The sequence below is a fragment of the Athalia rosae genome, chromosome 2 (genome assembly GCF_917208135.1).
Source record: "Athalia rosae chromosome 2, iyAthRosa1.1, whole genome shotgun sequence".
In the NCBI taxonomy this organism is placed as follows: Eukaryota; Metazoa; Arthropoda; class Insecta; order Hymenoptera; family Athaliidae; genus Athalia; species Athalia rosae.
The window spans coordinates 22854298-22880062 of NC_064027.1; the positions used below are offsets into that span (position 1 = coordinate 22854298).

Genomic DNA, 25765 nt, shown 5'->3' on the forward strand with positions numbered 1-25765 from the left:
AATACACGCATTTCGCCTCATATACATACCGCCATACATATGCAACGAGCGTACATGCATATATGCAAGAAAACGCGATACCAAAAAATCGTACCGAGTTACCGACGCTTTTTTGTCTCCCTCATCTCGATCGTTTTGATCGTTGCTAATTTTCCACGGACACTTCAAGTCGGTAGAGATTTTTCTCCCATTCGAGTCGTACGTGTGTAACTTTTCACTTACATATTTACACTCGTATAAATTATGTGTATTTATATACATATATGTGTTGCGTGAACCTTATATGGGTGCGCAGTCGGGGCGTGGGCCAGGTAAATATAATCGTGTAGGGCCGGAACAAAGGCAAGCACCTCTGAACGTTTCTGCTGCCGTATATGAAGGAAAAAAAATCTCAAAAAAGAGAAGAATAAATAAAAAAGAAGAGTAAAAAAAAGAAAAAAGCCCGGAGCCAAAAGCATATACATTATGAATTCAAACTATTGTACCAAGTTTCGTCGAGGCGTTTGAAGTCCTTTTATAATAACAAAAGAGCTGGGCGAAAGAGCAAAAAAAAATAAAAAAAAAAAAAAAAAAAAAAAAGGAAAAAAATTACTTCTGGTCAAAGACTGGAGAAAAAAAAAAAAAAAAATTAACCTGTAGCGAAGGACGTTTCGCAAGAATATCATTTGCTTTGGATAAATAAATGTCGGATATTACAGATCTGATCATTGAACTGGAAATGGCAAACTAACGGAACGAAAGTGACATTAATATTTCGGAATGTACAATTTGGAAGAAAAAAAAGTGATAGAATTTCGTTAAATATCGCTCGTATTTCTGGTACATCCTCGTGTGTATCTAGGTATGGGTAGAACCGCGAGATACGGATATACGCTCGGATATTTTTTGAGTAAACTTTGTACAATGTCACAAGCAATATGTAATAAAATAACTCGATATCTTTACCGTATATCCATACGTGTACCGATATACTCGATGAAAATGGACTAAGATTCAATCTGGCAATCGTGATTTGAGTGACAGTTTTAGATAAGCGAACGATTCACGTGTTACCCCACTACACACACATATATATACACACGTACGTTATGGTTCCAACAGGAGCTCTCAATTTCCGATATTATTTTCCTTTTATTTATTTATTTATTTCGTTTTTTCTTATCCCATTTCCTCTGCGCAGCACATGTGTGTATATAAACTATTTTCTTTCCGCATCCTCACCTTTCATTTCCTCTCAATGTTTCGATCGTAGAAAAAAAGGTTCAACAAATGAATCAACCGATAAATGAATCAAACGCGAGAAATCTCACGTTTTTATGTATGCAAAGTTTTACAACAATTTGCACAAATGGACTCGCCGATGAATGATTTTTTTTTTTCTCTAAACAGACAGGAGGGGTGAGGATCGGCATGGATCGTCGCGAGTCGTCGTTGAAACTTGATGTACTACGATAAATTTGATCTCTGTATTCGGGTGTAATAAATCAGGTATGAGGATCTCCTCTGGATGCCGTTAAGTGGTTATATTAGAAAGAGGAAGAGCAGCAGCAGCAGCAGCAGCAGCAGCAGCAGCAGCTGCGTATTTGACTTAGATTACTAGAGTAACATGTGTAAGACACGCGATATCTCCGTTAACAAACATGTCATGTATGCAGGGCATCCTGACAACTTGTCAAACTGATATTAGCTGTACGGACCGCGGTGCGCTCCGGTAAGTGGTCTGATTTTTCAATTGATTTACACGGATTCAAAATAGAAAAAAATTCCTCCCAACAGATTTACGAATAGATCGTGTATCACTCGTCCAACCAAAACCTCGATGAGAGCAAAAATTACTGCGTGACTTTAAATTAATTTTTTTTTTTTTTTTTCGATTCACAATTCCCAAAAAGTGAGTGAAATATCGCGAATCGCTCCCTCGGCCGAAAAACTGTTACACGTTAAAAATTCGAGTCGATCGAAGTGATTCGAAGGGCGTCACTTCAACGTGCAACACCGTTGATCGCGCATACTTAAAGCAATTATAACTCGATTGAACGGCTGGCGCAACGAATTCTGTGCAGGTTATTTAACAATGAATGTACCCATTGTTGTATTCACGTACAGTTTAGTAGCACTGCAGGTGGTGGATGTGCACGGGTGCCGCTATGCCTATGCCGTAGCAGCAGCAGCGGCGGCGGCGGCGGCGGTGGTGACGATGATGACGGTGATTGTGAGCGTTTGGAAACGGGGTGGAGATCGTCCCGTATACCTATAAGGGATGGTTTATTCGATGCGTGTGATATATTTTAAACGTTGAGCGAACGTTATATATAATGCACGCACGTACACGGACGGATGTATGTATGTATGTGTACGGCGTTATATATACATATAATATGTACGGGGAGCCTGCGAACTGTGCTGCACGAAGTGATGTAATATCTTAATGCATCAATTTGTAACACGCTTATAGTTATGTAATATTCATGGGAGGCGACGGCACACTCGAGCCTTTCCCGTTAAGTGATCACTCCGTGATAATTATTGTCAGCATAGAAAACGTCCGCGACGGGGGTTTTAACACCTTGCTAAATTGCTACAGTCTACATTTTCACAACTTTGTCTAAACTTCACCCGTGACTTGGAAAGTTGAAAAAAAACTACCATTGTATATGCATTTACGTTGAACTTTTTCTCCTTCGTTTTTTTGTTATCCAGATTTTTGATAAAACGCACGTGAAAATATTCTCTAAAAATCTCGATCTCGGGTCGAATTCGACGAAATTTTGCCTCGGTACAAAAGTGGTACACCTTGAAAAAGAACTTAAGATCCGATGGATCAACGAAAGATGGGTGGTTTCACTGTGAAATAGCGATGAGCGTTTTGGCACTTTTTCAAAGCAGTTTTGAATTATAGTCGGAAATCGTAAGTTCACTTACACTCGTTAACGTTGTATGAAAAAGATCTCGCCCATTCGCATCTGATATAATTGTAGAATATAACGACGGTTATCATGTATAATTGGAAGAAACTTGAGGATTTCGCGACGGTTTCCGATGCCAATTTCACCGGAGTATATTAATACTTGCGCGGATTTGTCTTATTTTTTCCTCATACAAACGATAGCGTATCACGAGCAGCGTACCTCCCTCGGATATATCAAGCTCAGATTATTTTTTTCAATGGTCCCTGTGCCACCGCCGCCGCCGTTCCTACCTACCTACCTGCTTGCCCCGGTACACCACTCTCATTTAGACGGCATTATTTTTCGTGTGAATAAAAACGAATAGAGGGAAATTACACAAAATGATAAAGATACCTACCGTGTCTCAGTAGATGTGTGGGTAAGCGTACGTATATACGTGTTCGTTGCGTACGTGTAATATCCCTATGTTGTTAGTACCTACGTAGGTTTCGACGGAAACGGGAACGGAATCACACAGTCTATACGTAGAACAAAACGACTCCGGTAGGTTGAAACAGAATGAAGAAAAAAACAAACGAACAAAATACAGGTGAGTGAGTTTCGCGACTGTACTCGTGCCATTGGCTTAAGCAAAGAATCTTTTCATCCATAGAAAATTATAGGCGTGTACACACGTATGCGAAGAACGTACGTGTACGTGAATTTAATCCACACAAAATCACCTTTACATCTATCCCGCGAATTGTACGACTGCTGCTGTTATGAGCGTATATCTCTCGGTTTGTTATTTATTCTATAAGGTTTCGCAACAATAACCGTTGTTACTAATTGCACACCTTGCTAATTGTTGCTGTCCGGGCAACACCCTTCTGATGTGACGTGTAACGTATAATATATATAAAAATTGTTTCTGTGTTTCTTATATGTAAATACAGACGGAATATAACGAAGAGAAGCGCAACGCTGCCGCTGCCGCTGCTGACGTCGCCAAGAACAAAAGAAGAAAAGAAAAAAAGAAAGAAAAAAATTGAAAAATTCCCAAATCATAACCCAAACGATTTACTGAAAATTGAATAAAATCTTCCATCGACTTACCCGAGTGATTTGTCATCAAATTTATCGTGTAATTAATAAACCCTTCTTCCCCTCAATTTTATTTAGCATGCATTTTTCTTCGGAGGCGATAGATTATTTTAGACGACAAAATGTCCAAAATTCCCTTTGGATAATTCGTCGGAGAGTCGCGAAGAAATGTAGAAGATGTACACGTATGGTACATAGACGAGTTTTCACCGAGGGATTTTCTTCGAGAGGTTGGAGGGTTCGGGAGAAAAGAGGGAGAAAAGAGGGAGAAAAGAGGGAGAGGCTGCGGTGGCTTGACGTTAAAAATGCGGCGCTTCAATCTCGAAGCAGTTTTCGCTTCGTTTAACTTCACGGCACTCCTGCGTCGCCCCGGCTCGCTTTCTACCAAAGATTTTCTTCTCATCCGCTAGATTTTCACCCTCCTTACACGCCCCCCCCCCCCCCCCGCCCCCTTTCCTTCACACCCCCTACCGTCATCGGTAATATTTTAACGTTTCCCAGCGATTTGAGTAAACGTGAATTTTTCGTAACCCGATGACGTATCAATTTTGGCGAAAATTATTATCGAGCCAAACGGCAACAGGTATTCGACTTTTCGGATTTTCATCGCACGAGTATCAGAAAAAAAAAAACGGAAGCACTCGAAGATGTACGTTATACGCACCGGACAAAGGTGCATTTCGGAATTGTATGAGCTGTCAGAGGCAGTGCGGAAACTTAGTAGGTGCGAAGGACGTATAGGCCGTAGTTTTGTACGGGGTGGTTTTGTGCGGTGTTTTTGGGAAAAAGCGAACCGTCGACGTCGTTCGTTCAGAATAATAGAAACGCTGGTGAATTTGGGGTCGAGTTTATGTTCTTGAAAACCCCGACAAATATAATATATAGATATAAGAGAAGTAGGTGTCCGACGCAGGCGAAAATCCATTAGTACGTTATATATAAATAAGGTTTTGGTATTTCATTTCTAACGGACCTCTATACCGTGCGGAAATCAAACACGAATTTCGACGGAACTAACAAACGAATATCGCGTCGTAATGGGTAAAACCCCTTCGCAGATACACCGCGTAACGCATAATACATCTCGACGGTTTTATCCGCTAACTTCGCCACGCACCCCAACCTCCTAGCAATTTCCATTCCCTTCTCTCCGACAGCTATCTTCGTAAACTTTGCCTCCATATCTGAATAATATGACGTCACTTGACAGACCCTCCTGATCAGAAGCGCGGTGAAATGTACGAGTCGCGTCACGAGCGAAGAGAAATTTTACGCATTTAAAATATATAATACCGATCGAAAATCATCCGCAGCCCAGCTATTCGAATTCGATATTCGTCTAGGGCGGAGTTTATAATATGAATACAATTTTACATTTTCTCATCTCTTTTATCCCCGAATGTTCTACTCTAGCTGTCAGATATATTTTTTTTCGTTTTTTTGTTCTTCTACAAATCTCATAAAATTCAAAAGAATGATCTTTTTTCACGCCTTGTCGTTAGACTGTAAAGGAAAAAGAGAAAGAAAAAAAAAGAGGAATTAAAATTCTATATAATAATTTCAACATTTCAAGTCCATAACTGTAATATGGGTGGTACGTACAATTATCGCCTGAAATAATGGTCGAAAATGCGGTGCCATGAAACAATTCTTCCATTCGGCGTTACAGTCTCGGTTATAGTTCGTTTCACGCGAATCGAAAAAGTCAAAATGCAGAAGTACGACAATGTGGAGAAGTAAGTAAGTGTGGTTACGGTATAATAATTAATAGTAGACGCGGAATAAAATTGAAACCCTGCAACGGTTACAGTCCGTTATATACGGGGGGAGGGGAGGGGCAGCGCAGCGGGTGAAGAAAAAGAAGTAAATAGAAGTCGCGAGTAAGTACAATGTCCACCTAGGAAAAAAGCTCGGCGCGGCCTGCATAGCTGCATATAACAGCAGTAGCAACAGCTCGCACCTCGTACATATACGCGGAAATTGTACGTACATGTGTACGTGTCTCTATGTACACCAAGTTCTGCAGGTATAATTATGTTTTCAACGCATAGTATAAACCTCCCCTGCAGTCTTTTCTCCTCGAATAGTAATTATCAGGTGTATTTTTCCGAGCTTGTGGTCCCGCATTGTCTGCGGGACTGAGCGAGGCGTGAAAAGTACATAAGTATACATGAATATACTTATATATATATATATGAACACCTTGTAAATATGAATTCACACGTAATACGTTACTCATTTCATAAATACGTCTTTACCGATGCAGCCCATACCTAGATGTATTATTTCGCGTCGCATGGTCGTGCGCTTGTACCATATACCTATACGTGATACATAGAGTTTAAATAAAAAGTAAATCGGAAGGAGAAAAAAATAATTTATTCACGAAATTGGAAACAGATGTGAATAAAGAACGGTCGCGCGGGTGATCGATTTCACATCACGTATACCTACTCCGCAAGCGGAGAATTCTATTATCTTTTACTCTTTTTTTTCCACTTCCTTCGGGGTCGACAAATTGGGGAGAAGAAGGAAAAATTTATTATCACATATATGTGTAAGAGGATTGGAAAACTGTGGATTTCTTTCCGACGTAGGGATCGGCTGAAGTGATATTTATGTGCGATCGGTTGGGTGGTGTCTGTATATAGCTGCGTACCTTCGGATTCTTTCTGATTCTTTATTAGGTTTTGATGTTGAAAGAAAAGAGGAAATAATTGCCCTAATTTATTCATTATCTTATAAGAAATAATGAGGGGATGAAGGAGAACGTGGAACCGCGAAAAAATCGAATCTGTCTCATTAGATTGGAAAACTTGAAGAAACGAAGATTATATGTACGTACGACCGCATCCGAACGGGGCTCTGAAACTGGTAAGAATAAAAAAGATGATGCGAAGGGGAAAAGACAATATCTCTCCGAGGCACATACGTCTCCGAATTGAAATGTGTACGATGTATAATAACAATTGACCCCCGTCAATTGAGATTTTTCAGACTCGAAAGGAAGCCCGTAAGTAGGGCTGGTTCCCGAGATATACATCGCCTTCGATTGTTGGAACGACTATTATCGAAAGTAAAGTCGTATCCTTATTTTTGGTAATTGATTGCTTCGCTTCGTAATAATTAAAGAAATACAAATGATATAAGAAATTTCTCACGCTCCGTCGGTTTCCAAGAGATTCGACGAATGAAACGATCGGTCTCTCTTACTCCAAAGATCACGAGGAGTTTGCTTTGTACCATCCATCGGTAACCGGTCCAAAGTAGATGCATCGATCGACGATCCATAGATCGCGATAGTCTTGTGGCGACGTGTTTTACCGATCGAGAAAGATTGGTCCTCGATCGACGTAAGGAATCTGGGCACATAACCAGGCGCGATACTGATTGGGAGGGAAGAGGCTCGAAGGACCAAAATATATTCTCACGTCAGAATAAAAATCATTAAAAAATGATTTACTTTAGAAAGACGATTTCAAAATCGATAACTCGCTCAGAGTAATTTGGGTGAGACTGACAGGCGAATTGTATCCCTTGGGTTTGAATCTTACCAAATTATTGCCGAATTCCAAGCGAATTCAAGTATAACTAAGAAAGAAAAAACGGAATGGCATTCCCTCATCACAGAAGCGATAGGCACGCGGGCCTGGATCATTTCCAAATTTTCTACCTGTTCGTAGATACGTTATATTTCATACTTGGTCGAAATACCTTTGCTATAAATTTCTATCCTTTCCTCCAGGGATTGAGGACGTGGCAACGTCGTTGAGTGACCCTCCCGAGAGGAGGAGCACTCTCCTTATTCTCCGGTCCTTTCCTTGCCACTAGTCGAACTCTCCGACGAGTACAACGTAAGGCTTGACCTCAGAAACCAGAGGACGGCATGTTGAATCCATAGTAGACTATCCACGTTATTTTTCAAATATTTTAAACCACGATAACTAAGTGCAAAAGTAACGCGGTGGATCCAAAACTTTGCACTGAATTATCCGGTTCCGAATCAGAAAAAAATCGATCTCGATCTATCGAATAAATCGCCGGCTGAATTACGGAATTCCGATGCCAGATCCAATAATAAATAACATCGCGAGTTACCGTGCTCATAATATATGTATATAGTGAGCGTGTAAAGCGTAAACACACGTGTAGTGTCGGGAAAGAATTTCTTCCGTATTGTTAACGTGGAAACGGATACATTTGCCTCAAGATCTGGTTGACGTGATAAAATTATTAACGACGATCTTCATGTGCTCGTTACGTTCGTAATTTGACGATAAGCCGGGGAGTCGGTTAGAGAATCAAAAATTCCATATCGTATACTAGGTGAGACTTGAATAATTACGTAGATGAATGATAAAAGAAAAATAGGAGAAAACGTAATCGAATTACCGGATTCAACTGTAGTCATTAATTTTTAGTAGTTACAATTTAGCTATTAGAGAGGAGGTCAATTTCATAGAACAATCGACAGCTACGTATACGCGCATGACGCTAACTTGACAAAAGAAAGAAAGAAAATAAAACTATTCCACACAAAAACGGACTAATTGAAATACGATCTGCACCTGATTGTGAGTACACATATATACGTATAGGTATAGGATTTTATCAGCGACATCTCGACTGTAGTTTGGTCTCTCCATATCCCTGTCGCTAATCAAATATTAATTACGCAATTAGCACTGATTGCGTTTTAATTGGTATTTCATTTTTCGTTTCACCGCAGCTGCTGCGCTCCTGCTGCTTGCAGTTCCGAAGCCAACAATCACGAGCGGATAATGTCATATACCAATTGTCATCGGTCAAACTGCACGTCCCTTCGTTCAATCATTCATTCGTTCGTTATGTATATAGGCTATCGTTTCACGATTACAATATTCGTCGAAGAAATCAACGACGAATTGATCCACGGCGTTCACGTTTCTTTTCTTTCCTTTTCTTTTTCTTTTTTCTTCTTCTTCTTCTTCTTCTTCTTCTTCTTCTTCTTCGAGCAATTATTATTGTCGTTCGGTAATGAGAATTGAAAATAACAAAAGAGGAAATTCACGATTTGTCGTAAGGAATCGAAGGCCGATCGTTCGAGAGTAAAAAAATAATTAAGATCTTCCGAGTATGATGAACTTGTTTGAGGATAAATTTAAATTAATGATCGATACGTAAGACCCCCGTATAATACCTTATTATGAATCTGAAGGATTGATTGAAATTCGAAAGGAAGCTAATTGCATAACCGTACACATTTAATCAATGACGAATATAACATAATGCTTCAAGCATAACGTATTAGTGTATCTCTTTACTTATTCTGAAAACGTAACAATTATTATTCTTTTTTATTCAGGGAATGGGAACCAGAACCATAGCCGTTGGAGCGGCTGCGGGAGCAGCGGGAGTTTCGGGAGAAGCGGGACTCGCGGGTGTACCGAGACTCCTTGAAGATTTGGCACGATTATCGGAAGACACGGAATCAGCGGATATTGTATTTTTACTGGGGAGAGAAGACACCCCAGTTTACGCACACAGGATCATACTTCAGGCCAGGTTAACATATGAGATTCTAACTGATGATTATAATTATTCACTTGGGTTGATAAATAGGGCGCACGAAATATCTCGATTTTTGCAGAGAATCTTTCGAAATTCTAGAAGAATTGCGGATATCATTTCGTTCGACTAGAAATTTTTCTAGATATTATTCCGTAATCAACGAACAATTATTCCAGTGGTGTGATTCGCGTTGGAATAGAAGGCAGAAAATATACGTATTTAGACATTTTGGATTTAATTAAATAGCTTTAATTATCATTATTCGTCATTCGAATATACATAATACGTTCTCCAAGGAACGAACGTGTTAATAATTATTCGAATATCCGATATTCCCATAGATAGTTTCGTGCCTTCTCGATATGATAAAATATATAATATGTGCATTAAAATGAACGATTTATCGATAATTCCCATCGGGTAATAACGCAAACTGCACAAGTGCGCACATACTCGATACGTGGTATACGTACATATTTACACACCCACCCACCCACACACACACACACACACGCGCATGTATCGTGCAACGTGTACGTATACAGACTTTTTATCTGGTGCAGTGGTGATTAATAATTATTAAAAATAATTTGCATTAAAAAATGTTGCTTGCCTGGATGAAAATTAAAACGACACGACGGTGCGATATCTGGAACTCTCTGGTATACAGGCAATGAGTGAGAATAACCCTCTCGGGGGATTAAAAAAATCCTCGTGTTGCGACGTCGATGATTGAGGTGGCGGCAGCAAGGGTGTAAATAACCGCAATTTCATACAGCTGCAACACGTACACGTATGCGTGTACACCGTCTATCTCTACACCCGTCCGCGTTGAATCTGCGATACGTATCTGCACGCGGAATCTACACGGTGCAGCAATTCTTCTTTGAAATTTTCATTGTAAAAATATGCCGTACACCTGTCTTGGTTTTTTACCGGTTTTTTTTTTTTTCTCAGATTTTATTTGCACTGTAAATTTCTCTGTCGTCTGCTTTTTCATAAGGTATGAATAAGAAATGAATTGAAACAAACTCGCGTATTACTTATATATATTCTAACCACCTCGAACAACTGTTCGGTGGATTGAATCGCGTTAAAATGTTACAACATATCGCAGCGCAGTCGATAGATTAATTATAATCAACGAATTCATTGAATTATTCGATGAACCCATCAATCGCAATTACTTCGAGTATAGTATGAATATCGCATGGACAGCTCAGCTCGAATCATCGCATTATTTATACGAGCGTAAAATTTCATGCATCCCGGATGATATTAATCCCTATTCAGTGGAAAATCTTTCACCGGTTTCTTCGTATCTGCAATATCTTTTTCCTCTCTCTCTTTTTCTTATTATTTTTACTTGTAACGATTTCATCCCTGCTGTTGTACAACATGGATATGGTGTAGCTGCGGTTTTCCAACAATACTAAAATTGCTGCCTGCAGATAACGTGCACGTAGAGTTTCACGAGTAGAAAAAAAAAAAGCTGCTTCGTACCTGCAAGTGCATGTGCATGTGCATGTTTTTTTTTTTTTTTTGTCTTCTCGACAATGACATAAATTCATTATCCGAAGAGCCCTTCGCGTACAAGACGATCGTAATTGATGAAAGAGAGAACGTAAAGAAAAAGGAAAGAAGAAAAAAAAAAAAAAAAAGGAGAAAGATAAATGACAAAACTGGTAATTCCAACTTGACGGATTTTAATTAAAATCGAATTGTTCGCCTGGAAAGAAGCAATTATAGATTATAATTTGTGCCAGCGGAGAAAATTTTCCCAGACTTTGAAGCACTCTTTTATAAGTCTGTACATTTATAGCAGATATAACACAGCTTTCAGCCGGTATACTTTCACCCTACTTTTCAGTGACGCGCCTTTTTCGAAGGTCTGCGGCCATAAAGCTGTTCCAACAATCTTTAGAATGAGAGAAAATGAATAAAAACAGCCCCACAATAATAATTATGCATCGTCTCGTGATGTACGAATTCAGCCGCAAATCTTGCGCCCATAGAGTTCAATACGTCTATATGTAGATGAAAATCATATAGGTATCTAGTTATTAGCACAGGCAACTCATGTCGCGCGGTACGCGAAATTTCTAATACTTCCAGAACAGCTGTAGTGATTTTGATTCGTTGACGTTTTTCGGATAATTCTGTAGAATTCAGTTTTCCATTTTGATCATTCCATAGAAGTATACACTATATGTACAGGTACGTGCTCGATCCTCGTCATTCGTTATTTGCATTAACGGAAGAATGGAAAAAAGTTTCAACTGAATTCGAAAACGTCCAGGGGCCAACACCGCGCCCGTATTGACCCGAGACGCTTTATTTTTTCTCTACGTTTTTTTTTTCCTCTTTACCTCTACAACATATTGCTGCAGTTCTATAAAAGAACATTTTTCCGCGCTCTCGCGCGTTTCTATGTAGGGGCAGTGTCGAATTTTTGACGTTGAAAAGCTATTGCGGGTTGACAATAAGTCAATCAGCGGCGTAACTCTCCCTTTCCAGATAAAAATATCTATATATACGAATTGTATATAATATGTACTTTCATATATATATATGTATACGTATATAGTTGTACATATAGTTATACATAGCTTTTGATAACAGAAAAATTTGCAGAGACCCTCAGCCGTTATTATATACCACGAGAGGTTGAAGGGTCGTCGTTTCGATTCAGATTTCTCCTGTTATATTCGACGTATATAACATAATATACGTATTTCGGAAAATCAGTTCTCTGCGGTTGACAGCCGTGCGCTATAGTATTATTATCATCGTTATTACTATACCACTTTATCATTATTTATTTTTTTTTTTTTATCATTATTATACCTGCTAGGTACTATTGTGTTGTACATGTACACCGCATTGCAGACCGTGGTGATGCGCGCGGCAAATGTCAATAAATTATAGTCCGCGCGGCTCACGGTGCAGACGTAATATACCTATACGCTATAATAATCGAATGAAATCCCTCGTCGTATAACAGACACCGATTTTTATATCACGAATATAAAAATATCGTTCCCCTATTCTTGTAATTGTTTGATATGAATTTTATTCTTTCGTTAGATCACAGCGTACATATTTGTATATCGTACAAACTGTACAGGCGAGCCCGTGTGAAAGTTAAAGTCACTTGCCTCGGTCGTTAGTTATGACGAAGCTTTTGCCGCGGGCTTCGCCTACAACGACAGCGTCGACGACGAGAGCAACGACGACGACGACGACGACGACGACGACGACGACGACCACTACTACTACTACCACTACCACTACCACTACCACCACTAGGCACAGCATTCAACCCTTGCCGAGAGAAACCCTGCAGCCTTCTCCTCAGTTATATGCAAGTGGAAAATTCACCCCCGCAAACCTCGTTCGAGTTCTCAGCGTCGCGCTGTACCGCTGCCGCACAGTTCCACAGCTTCAGCAACTGCAGCAGCATTTCTACTTCCTACTTTTTCTCTCTATCGTTTTTTTTTTTTCTTTTTTTTTTTCGTTTCTCTCTTCTTTTTATACTTTATTCTCCTTATTCGCTCGCCTCTATCCCCGTCTCTTTCTATCTTTTTATTTCTCCCTCCATCTCGTTTTAGCTACCCGGTAATTTTTGGTTTTCTTTGATTTACCTCTCGCGTAGTTATATAAAATCCGACGTTAGCTGCAACGCTGCAGGTCTCGAACTACAACACAACAGCACCGGCACCGGCGGAGCGTTGTAGTTCGCGCGTGATTAGAGAGATGATTCTTCCGAGATTCTTCAATTTTTTCCATTTCATTTTGCAGTTATTTTTCTCCCTCTCTCTTCACCTTTCTTTCGTTCTACTTCCGTCTCATTATTGTATATCTACTATCTACGCGACTGTCATCTTCTCATTATTATTATACTGATTATTCTTATTTTTTTATTTCAATTTATGCATCTACCTTCATTTTATGGACGTTTATCTGTCCGTCACCGTTCTCTTCACGTATTTATCATTTCTGCATACACGTATTTTGTTTAATTTTTTTTTCACTCTGTATAAATAACTCTAGCCTGCACATGACATTCATACATCATTTTTTTTTTTTTTTTTTTATCTTTGAACGGGAGACCGCGTTGAGGCCACAAATATATTTGCTTTTTACAGCAGTAAAATTTATTTGTCATTTTGTTTTTTAGTATTATTTTTTATTATCATTCGAAGAATATTTCCATCAATTTTTTTCTCAGTTTCTTTTCGATAGGGTGTTTCTTTAGTTTAGTTTTTTTTCAAAATTTTTCCCCAAGTTTTTCTCTTGCCTTTATGAAACAGCAATTGCTATGCATATACATATAGCGTTGGATTTACCGCATCATAGGGTGGATCGGAGACCGTCATTAAATTTGACCCAGAGTCATTATACGATATATTGGAAATTCTTCTCTTGATTGCAGCTGAATCGATTCGCGGAGCGCATTAACGTTGCAGCAGCGGCTGCTGCAGATCACACGCAGAGATGCGTGTACATACAGTCGTCGTGATCGCGCGTTCGACGCGTGAGATTGTATTAAATATGCGGGGTGCGGAATAGTGGAAGAAAAAAAAAAAAAGTCAAACAAATTCAATCTTCGTTATAACAATAATTTCTGTACAGCGTGTAGCTCTGATCGATTTACAGAAATCATTATTTCGAGAGTTTTATTTATCGACTTTTTTTTTGCATCCACAATCTTCGTGTTGAGCCGCGCGCAAGCTCTGCAGCAATACTCGAGGAGAAAAAGCTTTAAAAAAAAAAATAGATAAAATCGAATAAAATGTGAGAGAAAAAAAAAACAGAAAAATCTGAACGAACCTGATTGGTCGTAGAAGCAAAAATTGAAGATACGTGCAGAGTATGTATGTATAGTTGTGGGTCTGATAACCGTAGAGGACAGGTAGCTATAGGTCGGATCATTTATAACGAATTTGTGGCGGTTTTTGAAATTTGATCGGGCGCGACGCTCACGTAGCAGATTGATAGAAAATGGATGGTCGTTATTTGTATAACTGTATAATAGGGGGTGGACATCGACGTCGCAAAAGTATACGTGCATTATATCCACTCTATATGTGTACGTATGATGTATGCCGCAGTTTGTTTCGCGACGTGTTCACGGCGATACGACCAGCGAGTCGCGAACACGCCACCCTTAATTTCACCCTTTTAACCGGATGGATGAGTAATTTTCGCCTAGCTGTCCACAGGTACATAGGTTTATATACGTATACATATATTTATATAAGGTCTCTGCGGCAGGCACACGCCACCTCATCTAATCCATGTGAGTGTTCTAAGCGCACGCACGCACCAAAAATTGTTCTCACCTAAAAATTATAAACTTGAATGGAATAATTTTTTCAACAAAAGTTGTACGGTTTGATTTGATGAATTTTCTAGGCGAAAAAAAGTCAGGTTTCTATTTAGAAAACACAGGTTGGTCGTCCTAACACCGTCATTTTTTATGTTGGAGGGAAACAATTTTTTTTTTACATTTCCCTTCGAACCCTAAAAGTTTCATAAGACTCAAGACTCGATCGAAGTCGTATTTTCCGAAATAAATCAGGTGTGATATTCGTGATAGTATGAAATCGATATTGTCAGAGTTTTGAAGATAGAGTCAAGTTCATCTAATTCTCGCAAAGATTTCAAGTGCAATTTTCGCACGAAAAAGATATCGAAGCGCATCTGTTGGGGTAATTATCAATTGGATCGAATTTTTCATTCATCGCTCGCACGGCCCATTATATGAGAAAATATGTTTCGATAAATTTCGCCCAAAATCCACGGGGTTTCGAGTCAATTCTATGAATTCTCTCCCCTTTTCCTCTACGTACCAACCGCTTTCGAATGGTTCAGTTTGCTTAACATATGTATTCATATGTTTCAGATCATTTGATACGACGAGTACGCCCTTTTATTTTCTGTGCTGCAGTACTGTACGATATTACGGCACACGAAACTTTTTATATTTATTTTTATATGAAAATATAAGTTTGATAAACGAATGTTCCGGCGGCTCATAGCGAAGCTCAGACGATAAGTTCGTACGGGAAACATAAAAAACATTTAATACGTATATAAAACGTAAGTAAGAAAAACGTGACGACGCGAGGCAAACGGGTGCGCCAGGGTTACAGTATATGTACTTTATATGGGAACGTGTTTTATTTTTGGCGAGAAATAAATGTCGCGGAACTCGGTTGTTCCAACGAGTACGACATCATTTACAGCTACTTTATACCTACACTGTATTATAGCAGGGTGAGTTTTATGTAGAGGGGATTTTTTAATTTTAATCACTATTCTATCTGAAACCCTTTCAAACGTATAAAAAAAATTTGCGAACATGGCGATGCTTAAGCTCTCGATATTGATAATAACTCGACCTCCGATCAGACGAAGTTTTAATTTGAAAATCCGTTGGATTGATCTGAAAGAATTCGTTTTTTTTTTCCATCATCTCATATTTCATTTTCATCAAATTTGATACGCTGCAATTTTTCTCATACGAGATTTCGTGACCCCAGATGAAAAAGATTCACAAATGTATGTGTATTTATACGTCCGTGAATATTGCCGTACACGTCACACTATATATACAAAGTTGAGCAAAGAACGAGGAGGAACTGCATAATATATATTGCACATACAAAGGCATCGCGCACAAGCGTTATATTGAAAGAAATGTGTCAAAGGGTGCAAACAGCGAACTCCAGGCGTCCTCGAGGTCATGTAGCGCATGGGGCTAAGGGTCGAAGAGTCGGAAGACGCGGTGAGCGAGGGGAGGCTTAGGGTTAGAGGGTACGCGGCGGAAGGTGAAAAGTAGAAGGTATAGAAGGGAAAAGGGAAAAGGGAAACGCAAATGGAAGAGCAGAAGACCCGCTTTGAACCCGAAGCCCGCGCGCGCGCCCGCCCAATGTGTATAGGGTACATACTCATGTTCACGTACACGCCACACCCGTTTATATAAACTATACATACCTTGTGCGTTAACACCTATACCTACACCCCTACGATTTATTCAAATATAATGAACACGCGCATACTAGGTTTAGAATTTCTAAGTCAAAAGTACATTCAGGTGTATCGTTGTAAATGTATTTTTAGACCGTTCCGCAAAGAGCTCACACACCGTTGCACCGCACTTTTTAACACGACGATAATATTCCATCGGGGGATGAAAAACAGGAGGGCGTGACCCGCACTTTTTCCGCTCGTGGGCCGTTGTGCCGCGATTTGAAAACGTGTGGAATTGCGGGATTTAAAATATCCGAAGGTGGTCCGTCAAAAAATGAAACGACCTCAGAAAACAAATTTTCGAAACATGTTCAATTTAAACTTTGATTAACTCTCTACTACGGCGGTATTTTCCATACTTTATTGTGTCGGCTACGGTCTTCTGGTTCACGGCGTGAGGTTTTCCAATTGAGAACATTGAAATAGTTAGCGCGACTATTTGATGTGCATATATATTCGTTTCATTGTACATTTACAGCGCAGCAAGTTAAAATCGTCCATTCTGCATATATATTTGCAACACGTATGTGCAGAGTTCTAATTCGCATAGTACCTCCTCCTCCTCCCCCCCCCCCCCTCCCATCCCCCTTTTTACAAATATACCTGCGTCTACGTGTATACGTATATTTTTGCGTATACATATACATACGGCATATGGAGAACCGGATATTGCTTCCCCGGACCAACAAACAGACGGAGGAACGAATGCGGTGGCTACGTACGTACGTATGTGTACGTACCAAACGCCCAACAAACTTATGTATCCCTATAGTTATATACATACGTGCAATATATATATATACATTATATGAGAGTTTATTGGCGGCGTTATTGGTTCTTGACCAAAATCGATCGCCCGTTGACTGCTGCTGGTACCTAACGTATATTTCTATGTAACTATGGGCACATTGCATGGACACGTATATATCCAGCTATATCCAGCCGAGGGAATGTTGCAGCAGCGAATCGCATCGCGTGCAGTTCAATCCGGACTATATATCGAGAGATGAAAGGATTTATCCGGCGATTCTTCTGTTCATTTTTCTTTTCATCCGATACAAGTTGATTTTCTACATCCTTTATCACCTATTACGATACCACGGATGTGTACACGAATGTGAATTCACCTCATCTAACTCGAATCATTCCCGAAATTATATCGCGTGTACGTATGACATGTATCTGAGCCTATATACTACAGCGCACGGTATACAGAACCGCGCTTTCTGACGAAGTCAATTACATGCGCTCATCTTTTGTAACGAGAAGTCACGTGTAATGTCCTTACATCGGTAACCCTACGCATCCTCGTATGTGCGTACATGTATTTTATTTATTTTTTTTATTTTTTTTATTTTTTTTCTTGCTGCAATGTGAGCACCCACCGCATGCATAGATCGCGTCAAGCCCCTGTACACACACGTAAATGCATACGTGTGCAGGCTGCATGTACTTAAGCTAAGATAAGTGGTGCAAAATGCGGCGGGGTGTCGTCACGTCCCTATCATCGGTGTTAATTTCAAGGATAAGGGCGTACGTCAGTTGTCACGCCGCGCGCCGCGCTGCGATGCATATACCGTGCTTCAAGAATAAGGGAGAGATCGTTAGGTAATGGGCTCCTCTAAGAACCGAGGTTGGGTTATTGTAAAATATACACGCGTACACGCATCTATTGAAACGCGTGAATATGTTCCTCTCGTTACAAGAATTACGAACTACAAAAGCTACATTTGTTTTTGTTTTTTTTTGTTTCTCATGTCAAATCAGTTTGAACATCTTTATTGCCCTAATTTCGCTGTACCACGCACTCAAAATAATATTCACTTCCTTTTTCTCTGCGTGCATAAATATTTTCATCACGTCGTCCAAATCGGTTGTCACGTGGTTGTTTTGATTTGTTTCAGATGCAAAAATTTCACCACCACAAAAAGAATGGGAAGTCCAGGAAATCCGACACCCGTTAGAATGCCACACGCACATCCCGAAACTTTCCGCCAATTTGTCAATTACGTTTACACAGGAAAGGTATATTAATGTACAGAAAGTTCCAGATTGAACGATTCACTGCCGTAGTCTGTGTTCGTTTTTTTTTTTTTTTTGTCATTTGAACATCGATTGTTCAAATTTCAGATCATGCTCCAGGACAGTGGAATATTTGAGATGTTGGGTCTCGCGCAAGAATTGGGCGTCGAAGAGCTTTGGCGAAGTTGCGAGGAACACGTTTCAGCTACTCTAAGCCCTGGTAATGCATGCGCCCTTTTGACCGCAGCCCTAGACGCGCAGGATCGGGTACCAGGTGAGTTTAAATAGAGCCATACAAAATTTATCTTTTTCCCAACTGCACGGAATACCATGAAGACCGAAATTAACAAAGACTTTTCTAAAAAGTGTTCTCATTAATTTCAGCCTGAGAAATCCTAAGCTCAACAAAATTTTTTTTGTTGGACAAATATCTGTAATTTATTTCCAACCCCATTCTCTATCTTTGGAAAGAAAAAAAAAACAAATCAAACGAAAGAAAAAATAGAAAACAAGCTAAAAGCTGGCAAAAAAATTCACAAGATCCGGTGAGCTCTGACAATATTATGCACACATTTTTGATAATAAGCAGATAAAAGAAAAAAGAACACAACTTCGTATACATAGCAAATCTCCATTTGGCCTTTAATTCCGTGACGGGGTTGATGTGTACGTAGATCGTTTGCGATGGGGTGTGGGGTTGGGCTGAAGTGTCGGAGTCAGACAAAAGCGGCCGCGGACACGTTTCAGATTCCTTTCCGTTCCGTTGAGGAAGCTTTTCTAAATTTCCCCTTTGACAAAGCGGACGCATCACGGGGTTCCCATTTGTTACCAGAACGACGCGAACGTTGCGGGAAAGGAGGAGAAAAAGAGAGAAGGAGAAAGCTCCGATTCTCCGCATTTTAGCTGGGCTCAACCACCCAAACAACATTTTGGCCCTTCTCACTCTCAATCTCTCTCTCTCTCTCTCTCTATCTCTCTTCCTCTTTCGCTCTTCCCTTTGACTTTTCGCCTTTCACCTTTCACCTTTTGCAACCACCCCTCCCCCCTACTTCCACCGAAAAAAGCTCGAGTTTGCGGTTGGCGACGATCCGCCCTTTACAAAAATTCAAAAAATAAAATCAAACAAAAACGAGGGAAAAACGAACGGAAAATACCTTGGGTTAATGGCTTTCGGTTACGGCAAGCTCTAACCTAATTTCACGGGGTTCCAGGTTTTTTTAAAACCCATTTATCCAACAGATAGCAAATACCTGGGGATAATTAGCAACAGGCATTATAGAGTCTCTATATACGCAAAGGGCAATGTAATAGATATACGTAGGTACACATACCATGTAATGTACTATGTAACGTCGACGAAAAGCGGCTACAGTGCGCCTGGATTTAAATATCATCGAAGCAGAAATTACAGTGATATTATATACGCAGATAAAACCGTGGCACAAAAATTATTAAGGAAATATTTTTAATGAAATAAGAAAAGGGGTGCAAATGAAAAGATAAAAGGAAAGCGAAAGAAAAAAAATTATTCTGAAGAAGATTTGATTGCCAAGAATATTAAAAGATGCAGGATTAACGATGATAACGGCTTATTCTAATCGTATACATGATGCAGAACTAAGGGCTTCCTCGTATTACCCTCAAATATAAGATAAGGGCGTGTTACTACGAAAGATAGCTACACCTTTTTTTTAACGCATCATTGGTTACGGCGCAGAACTTTTGACTACACTGAAATCTATTCATGTGCAGGAGGTTGATGCAAACGTTGATTGATGTATGATATTTTTTTTTCAAAAATTGATCCTTTTTACCGCACCTCCAGCTGGTGGGCAGAGGAAGCAAAAAGATTGTAGAATGAAAAAAATTAGGCGACGTGTATAAGCGGCTTATGGGGGAAGCCTGAAAAGGTGACATTCTCAAAGCACCATCAATCTTCATTATTTTAATTTCGGTGTACACTCATACGCGTAGGGGGGGCGAGACATACCCGTAAAACATATTTCGCAGGGTCCGATATTTGAAAGTGTAAGTGCAGGTGGTTTGTAAGTGAGAATCGATGAGGTCTTATTCGTGCGTGTATATGGTATCGCGTAGCGTCGTTGGAAGTTAAATATGATCGCTCGTTTGATCGTGCAGACACAATTCCGCCCACTGTTCATTCCCTTTCGCGAGAGAGAAATTCGTGAAGCCGTTTTACCAAACGATGCGAAATCCACGCATGGGTACGCAACAAAGCTCTGTGTTTTAAAAGTGTCATAGGTCGCGTAATTCGGTGTGAACACAGCTCACCGCTTTTGGCATCCGTTAAGGCGGGGGTGTAATCGCTTAGGGGCTGAAAGTTTCGCGGATTTTATTGTCTGCTTTTTCAAGAGTATAAACCCTCTTGTCGTATTTCGATCGATATTAACAACTTATCGGTTGAAGATACACAAGATTGTTAACTGCACTTGTGTCGGTAGAAACTATCTTTTAAACTTTTTCCCGCTGCGATACTTTTGCAGCGGCAGCCGGACAAATAGAATTCTACATTTCTTCGCACAACTTTCAAACTGTTCCATCGACAAGGAAAAAGCGCTGCCTTCGTTCTGTCAGCCATCTTCCGGCGTCTGTTCACTACGGTTGGACACTTTGGCGCAACAAACGTGTTGTCAACGTTTATAACGTTTAATCGTGAAATAAAGTGAATTTTCTACCAAGAATTATTCAAAATGTCGTACAAAGGACCACCTAAAGTACAGAAGGTGATGGTGCAGCCCATAAACCTTATATTTCGGTACCTTCAGAATAGATCGAGGGTGCAAGTTTGGCTCTTTGAGAACATTAACCTAAGAATTGAGGGTCACATTGTCGGTTTTGACGAGTATATGAATCTGGTCCTCGACGACGCTGAGGAGTATCACGTCAAAACGAAAAACAGAAAACAACTGGGAAGGATCATGCTCAAAGGAGACAATATCACGCTCATCCAGAACACGAATCCAGGGGCAAATTAACCTAAGAAGCAACAGTCTGTGGAGGAAAGAGAACAAGAAAACATGATGTAAAGATTAACGAAGAGTACTTTTAACAACAAATGTGACTATCAAGAATTAAAAAACCGGATCACAGCGGACGATAGCAACAAAAGCATGGACCTACAGTCTGGTTTAGAATTTGTGATCGCTTAGGAAGCGTTTGAGCATCGAGTTTTCTTTATAAATGTGAACACAAACGGCAAGATGTATCGCAATGTGTGAATGATAATGGAACTATGAACACTTTTATATTCCAGTAGATGGATAACTGTACTTGTAACATTAGAATTCATAAGATATGACGTTTGGTTTGTGATTCACGTTGCTGCAACTATATTTTCTCGTTGCAAATATTAAAAAACAGTACAAACTCTATTTTTGTTTGAATTTTTATTTTGTTCCCAACATTAGTTAGGCTTACCCAAGTGAACTTGGCCCCCCATTATAAATCATTTAAGAAAAATGTTTGCCGTATCTTTATCTTCGTTTGCCAATGTTTGCCATATCTTCATCTTCGTTTATCCTTTTTAACTTCGATAGTTATCCGTTTTCGAAAATTGGGGGCAGGGGGGCCCCCGACTTCGCCAATTTGGCCTCTCAACGTTAGAGTGGCCGTTAACAGGGTTGTTCTCGAATTTCGATACTCCTAGGAGTTTAAACCCTTCCAAATGAATTGAAACAAATTTCGTGAAAATCTGAGCTTTCTATATCAACTTAAAGATAGTCCGCATTGCCACCGAAATTTCTTATCGAAATAACATGTTTAACATGAGAATAACATGTTTGTTTCTTTGAAATTTTCATAAGTCGTTGACGAATATACGTAGAGAATTATAGAAATACATTTTTTAATAGGCAATTTGGGTTTCTAATGGAAATAACATGAGAATAACATGTGTGGTTCTTTCAAATTTTATAGTAAAAGCTTCTTTTGCCAAGCGTCAAATTGTCTATTAAAATATGGATTTCCATAATTTTCTATATATTCGTCAACTACTCATAAAATTTCAAAGAAACAAACATGTTATTCTCATGTTATTTCCATTAGAAACCCAAAATGCCTATTGAAATATGTATTTCCATAATTCTCTATGTATATTTGTAAACGACTTATAAAATTTCAAAGAAACAAACATGTTATTCTCATGTTATTTCCATTAGAAACCCAAAATGCCTATTGAAATATGTATTTCCATAATTCTCTATGTATATTCGTAAACGACTTATAAAATTTCAAAGAAACAAACATGTTATTCTCATGTTATTTCCATTAGAAACCCAAAATGCCTATTGAAATATGTATTTCCATAATTCTCTATGTATATTCGTAAACGACTTATAAAATTTCAAAGAAACAAACATGTTATTCTCATGTTATTTCCATCAGAAACTCAAATTGTCTATTAAAATATGTATTTCCATAATTTTCTATATACATTCGTAAACGACTTATAAAATTTCAAAGGAACAAACATGTTATTCTCATGTTAAACATGTTATTTCCATAAGAAATTTCGGTGGCAATGCGAACTATCTCGAAGTTTATATTGAAAGCTCAGATTTTCACGAAATTTCTTTCAATTCATTTGGAAGCGTTTAAACTCCTAGGAGCATCGAAATTCGAAAACAACCCTCTTAAGGGCCCCCTAATGTTGAGGGGCCAAGTTGGCGCAGTCGGCCCTCCCTAATTGTCGAAAACTGATAACTATCGAAGTTGAAAGGGGCCAACGAGGATGAAGATATGGCGATCATTAGCAAACGTAGATGACGATATGGCGAACAGTGGCCAACAAAGGGCAATCGATGGCAAACATTTTTTCCAAATGATTTATATCGAGGGTCCAAATTTACTTCAGTGTTAGGCTCCTGATATTCCTCAATTTTCAGCAGTCAATGATAATAATAATACCTGGCATTTTCTACAGGTGGAAAAGGAGCTTGTTCGTCGTTTATAGATCGTTGCTTTGCTTTTATTGGTGAAAATGCAGTTGAAACAGTCAAAACTACTTCATTTTGTACATTGCCAAAAGATGCATTGGTAAAATTGATTTCCTCCGACTACCTCGGACTAGAGGAAGAAGATGTCTGGAGGGCGGTTTTAAACTGGGCAAAGTACCAGGTATTTGTAGACTTGAATTTTCCGATTCAATCATTTTCCAGAATTTTTTGAGCTAAAATTGGATACTTTAGGCAGGCGTAACACAACCAACTCAACACTGGACCGAAGAAGAACGAGCGCGAGTTTGTCAGCATTTATCTGGTGTGATTAATCACGTTCGTTTGTTGCTAATAGACAGCCAAGTATTCGCTGAAGAAGTCGAACCAACAGGAGCAGTTCCAATGGAACTCTCTTTGGAGAGGTGCAAATATACATATTTGAAAGTAGTCTATGATCTCTAGAATCACCGAACCCTCTGTGTTTAAATTTACATTGACTTATGCAGGTATAGATTCGCAGCGTTGCCGAATAAGTATTCTGAAATTTGTTCGGATAAAAGGTTACAGCCGAGAGTAAGCGTGGTTCTATTTCCTGGATCTCAAATTTTGGCACGTGACAAAATAGGCTTTCAACGACTTTTGAATCAGTGGTACGGACTGTCTAAGCAAACCTGGAGACTCATCTACAGGTTTGTAATAACATTCGACAATGAATGAATAACATTGGTATAGGTTTTTCGGATTTATCAATCATTTTTACAGGGCATCGAGTCATGGCTACTCAGCGGCTGCTTTCCATCGACATTGTGACGGCGTTTCCCCCACTTACGTAATAGCTCTAGTAAGACTTTTATTCCATTTTTTTTGTAAATTGTGTAAGTATATAAAAAAATATCGCTTAAACGCATATTTATAATTTCAGGGTAGTCGCGGTGAGATTTGTGGTGGTTACAGCGACGTACCGTGGGGTAAAACCAGCGCTAAAGGTCATTATACCTCATCAGAAAAAGCCTTCATATTTACTCTAACGAACAGCCAAGATGTTCCGCCAACAAAATACGACATAGTAAAAAAACCGTTCGCAATTTGCTATCATCCAGAGTAAGTATATTGGTAATTGTGCGAATATTTCGTATATCGAAATCATATTGATGAAAGTAACTCACCGAAATTAACAATTCCATTTTCGTTCCACTAGGATCGGTCCTATATTTGGTGCCGGTGCAGACCTTCTCATCGCCAGTAACTGTAACACCAACACTGATAGCTACAGCAATTTACCTCACAGTTATGACGGCGAGCACGCATCGAGTAGCGTATTAATGGGCGATTATCACTTTTCAGTTTTGGATTACGAAGTCTTTACACCGAATCACGTTAGCGTTAAATAACCATCAGTTTTCCCGCTCCGTATTAAAGAACGTGGTATAGTCTAACCCTGGGTCGGTACTACGTTCCCGAACTCACCGTCGACAAATCTGACTACCGCTTTGCCCGGTGTTTACGCAGCGACTGAACCGGAGTTGTTGTTATCGTTGACCGCTCTCAAGTACGCAGCGAAGTTTGCGAAGTTCCTCGATAGGTATCTACATAACAGAATAACATCACCCTCTGTTTCCATTGTAAAAGTAAGATGATTTGCACGATTCTGAAACGAGTTTCATTGATACTTGCAATCTATTTTTCATCGAATAATTTAGCTAATTAAGTTTAAAAATAGTTTAGAAATTTGCCAATATATCTTCAACGTTGTAAATATTCGATTGTATCACCTATTTTCTTACCTTCAAATAAATAAATGGCTTATTCCCGGCCGTAATAACAGTAATTGCATCGCCATCCCATCATCAGCTGTCTACGTATCCTGTATCCTAAACTTGAAAATAAATGGAAGTAAATCAATATAGATCCTACGTGAGAACCGAATCAAAAGTTAAATTATAATTATTCTGCTTGTGCGCAGTACACGCGTTCATAATAGTTGTTTCTAATTAATTGGTCCGAAGATGCACCGCTTCGGCCATTAAAAATTCAACCAGAAGAGAAAAAAAAAACAGTTTTTTTAATTAAATTTTTCTCTCGAATCCCTATACAGCGTGCAGTAGCTCATTATTGTACCAGCTTAACGTTCTATTGACACGGATGACTTTCGATCCGAGTTAGCCTTCTCATAAGCTGAGATCAGTTTAGGCTTCGTTCTCTCGTTCT

General features: G+C 39.3%; 2 protein-coding genes across 2 annotated transcripts; both read left to right on the forward strand.

Annotated features, from left to right (window-relative positions):
- Positions 1–7815: 7815 nt before the first annotated feature.
- On the forward strand, positions 7816–25603 carry LOC105689319. Its single transcript, XM_012406235.2, has 10 exons — positions 7816–8318; positions 9337–9536; positions 18485–18605; positions 18711–18876; positions 23545–23738; positions 23810–23979; positions 24064–24246; positions 24320–24398; positions 24480–24658; positions 24756–25603. Exons 2-10 carry the CDS (start codon positions 9340–9342, stop codon positions 24946–24948), a joined length of 1482 nt encoding a protein of 493 aa, XP_012261658.1. The 5' UTR covers positions 7816–8318; positions 9337–9339; the 3' UTR covers positions 24949–25603.
- LOC105689318 (probable small nuclear ribonucleoprotein E) lies at positions 21209–21994 on the forward strand. The gene has a single exon (XM_012406234.3). It carries the CDS (start codon positions 21314–21316, stop codon positions 21596–21598), a length of 285 nt encoding a protein of 94 aa, XP_012261657.1. The 5' UTR covers positions 21209–21313; the 3' UTR covers positions 21599–21994.
- Positions 25604–25765: the final 162 nt, after the last annotated feature.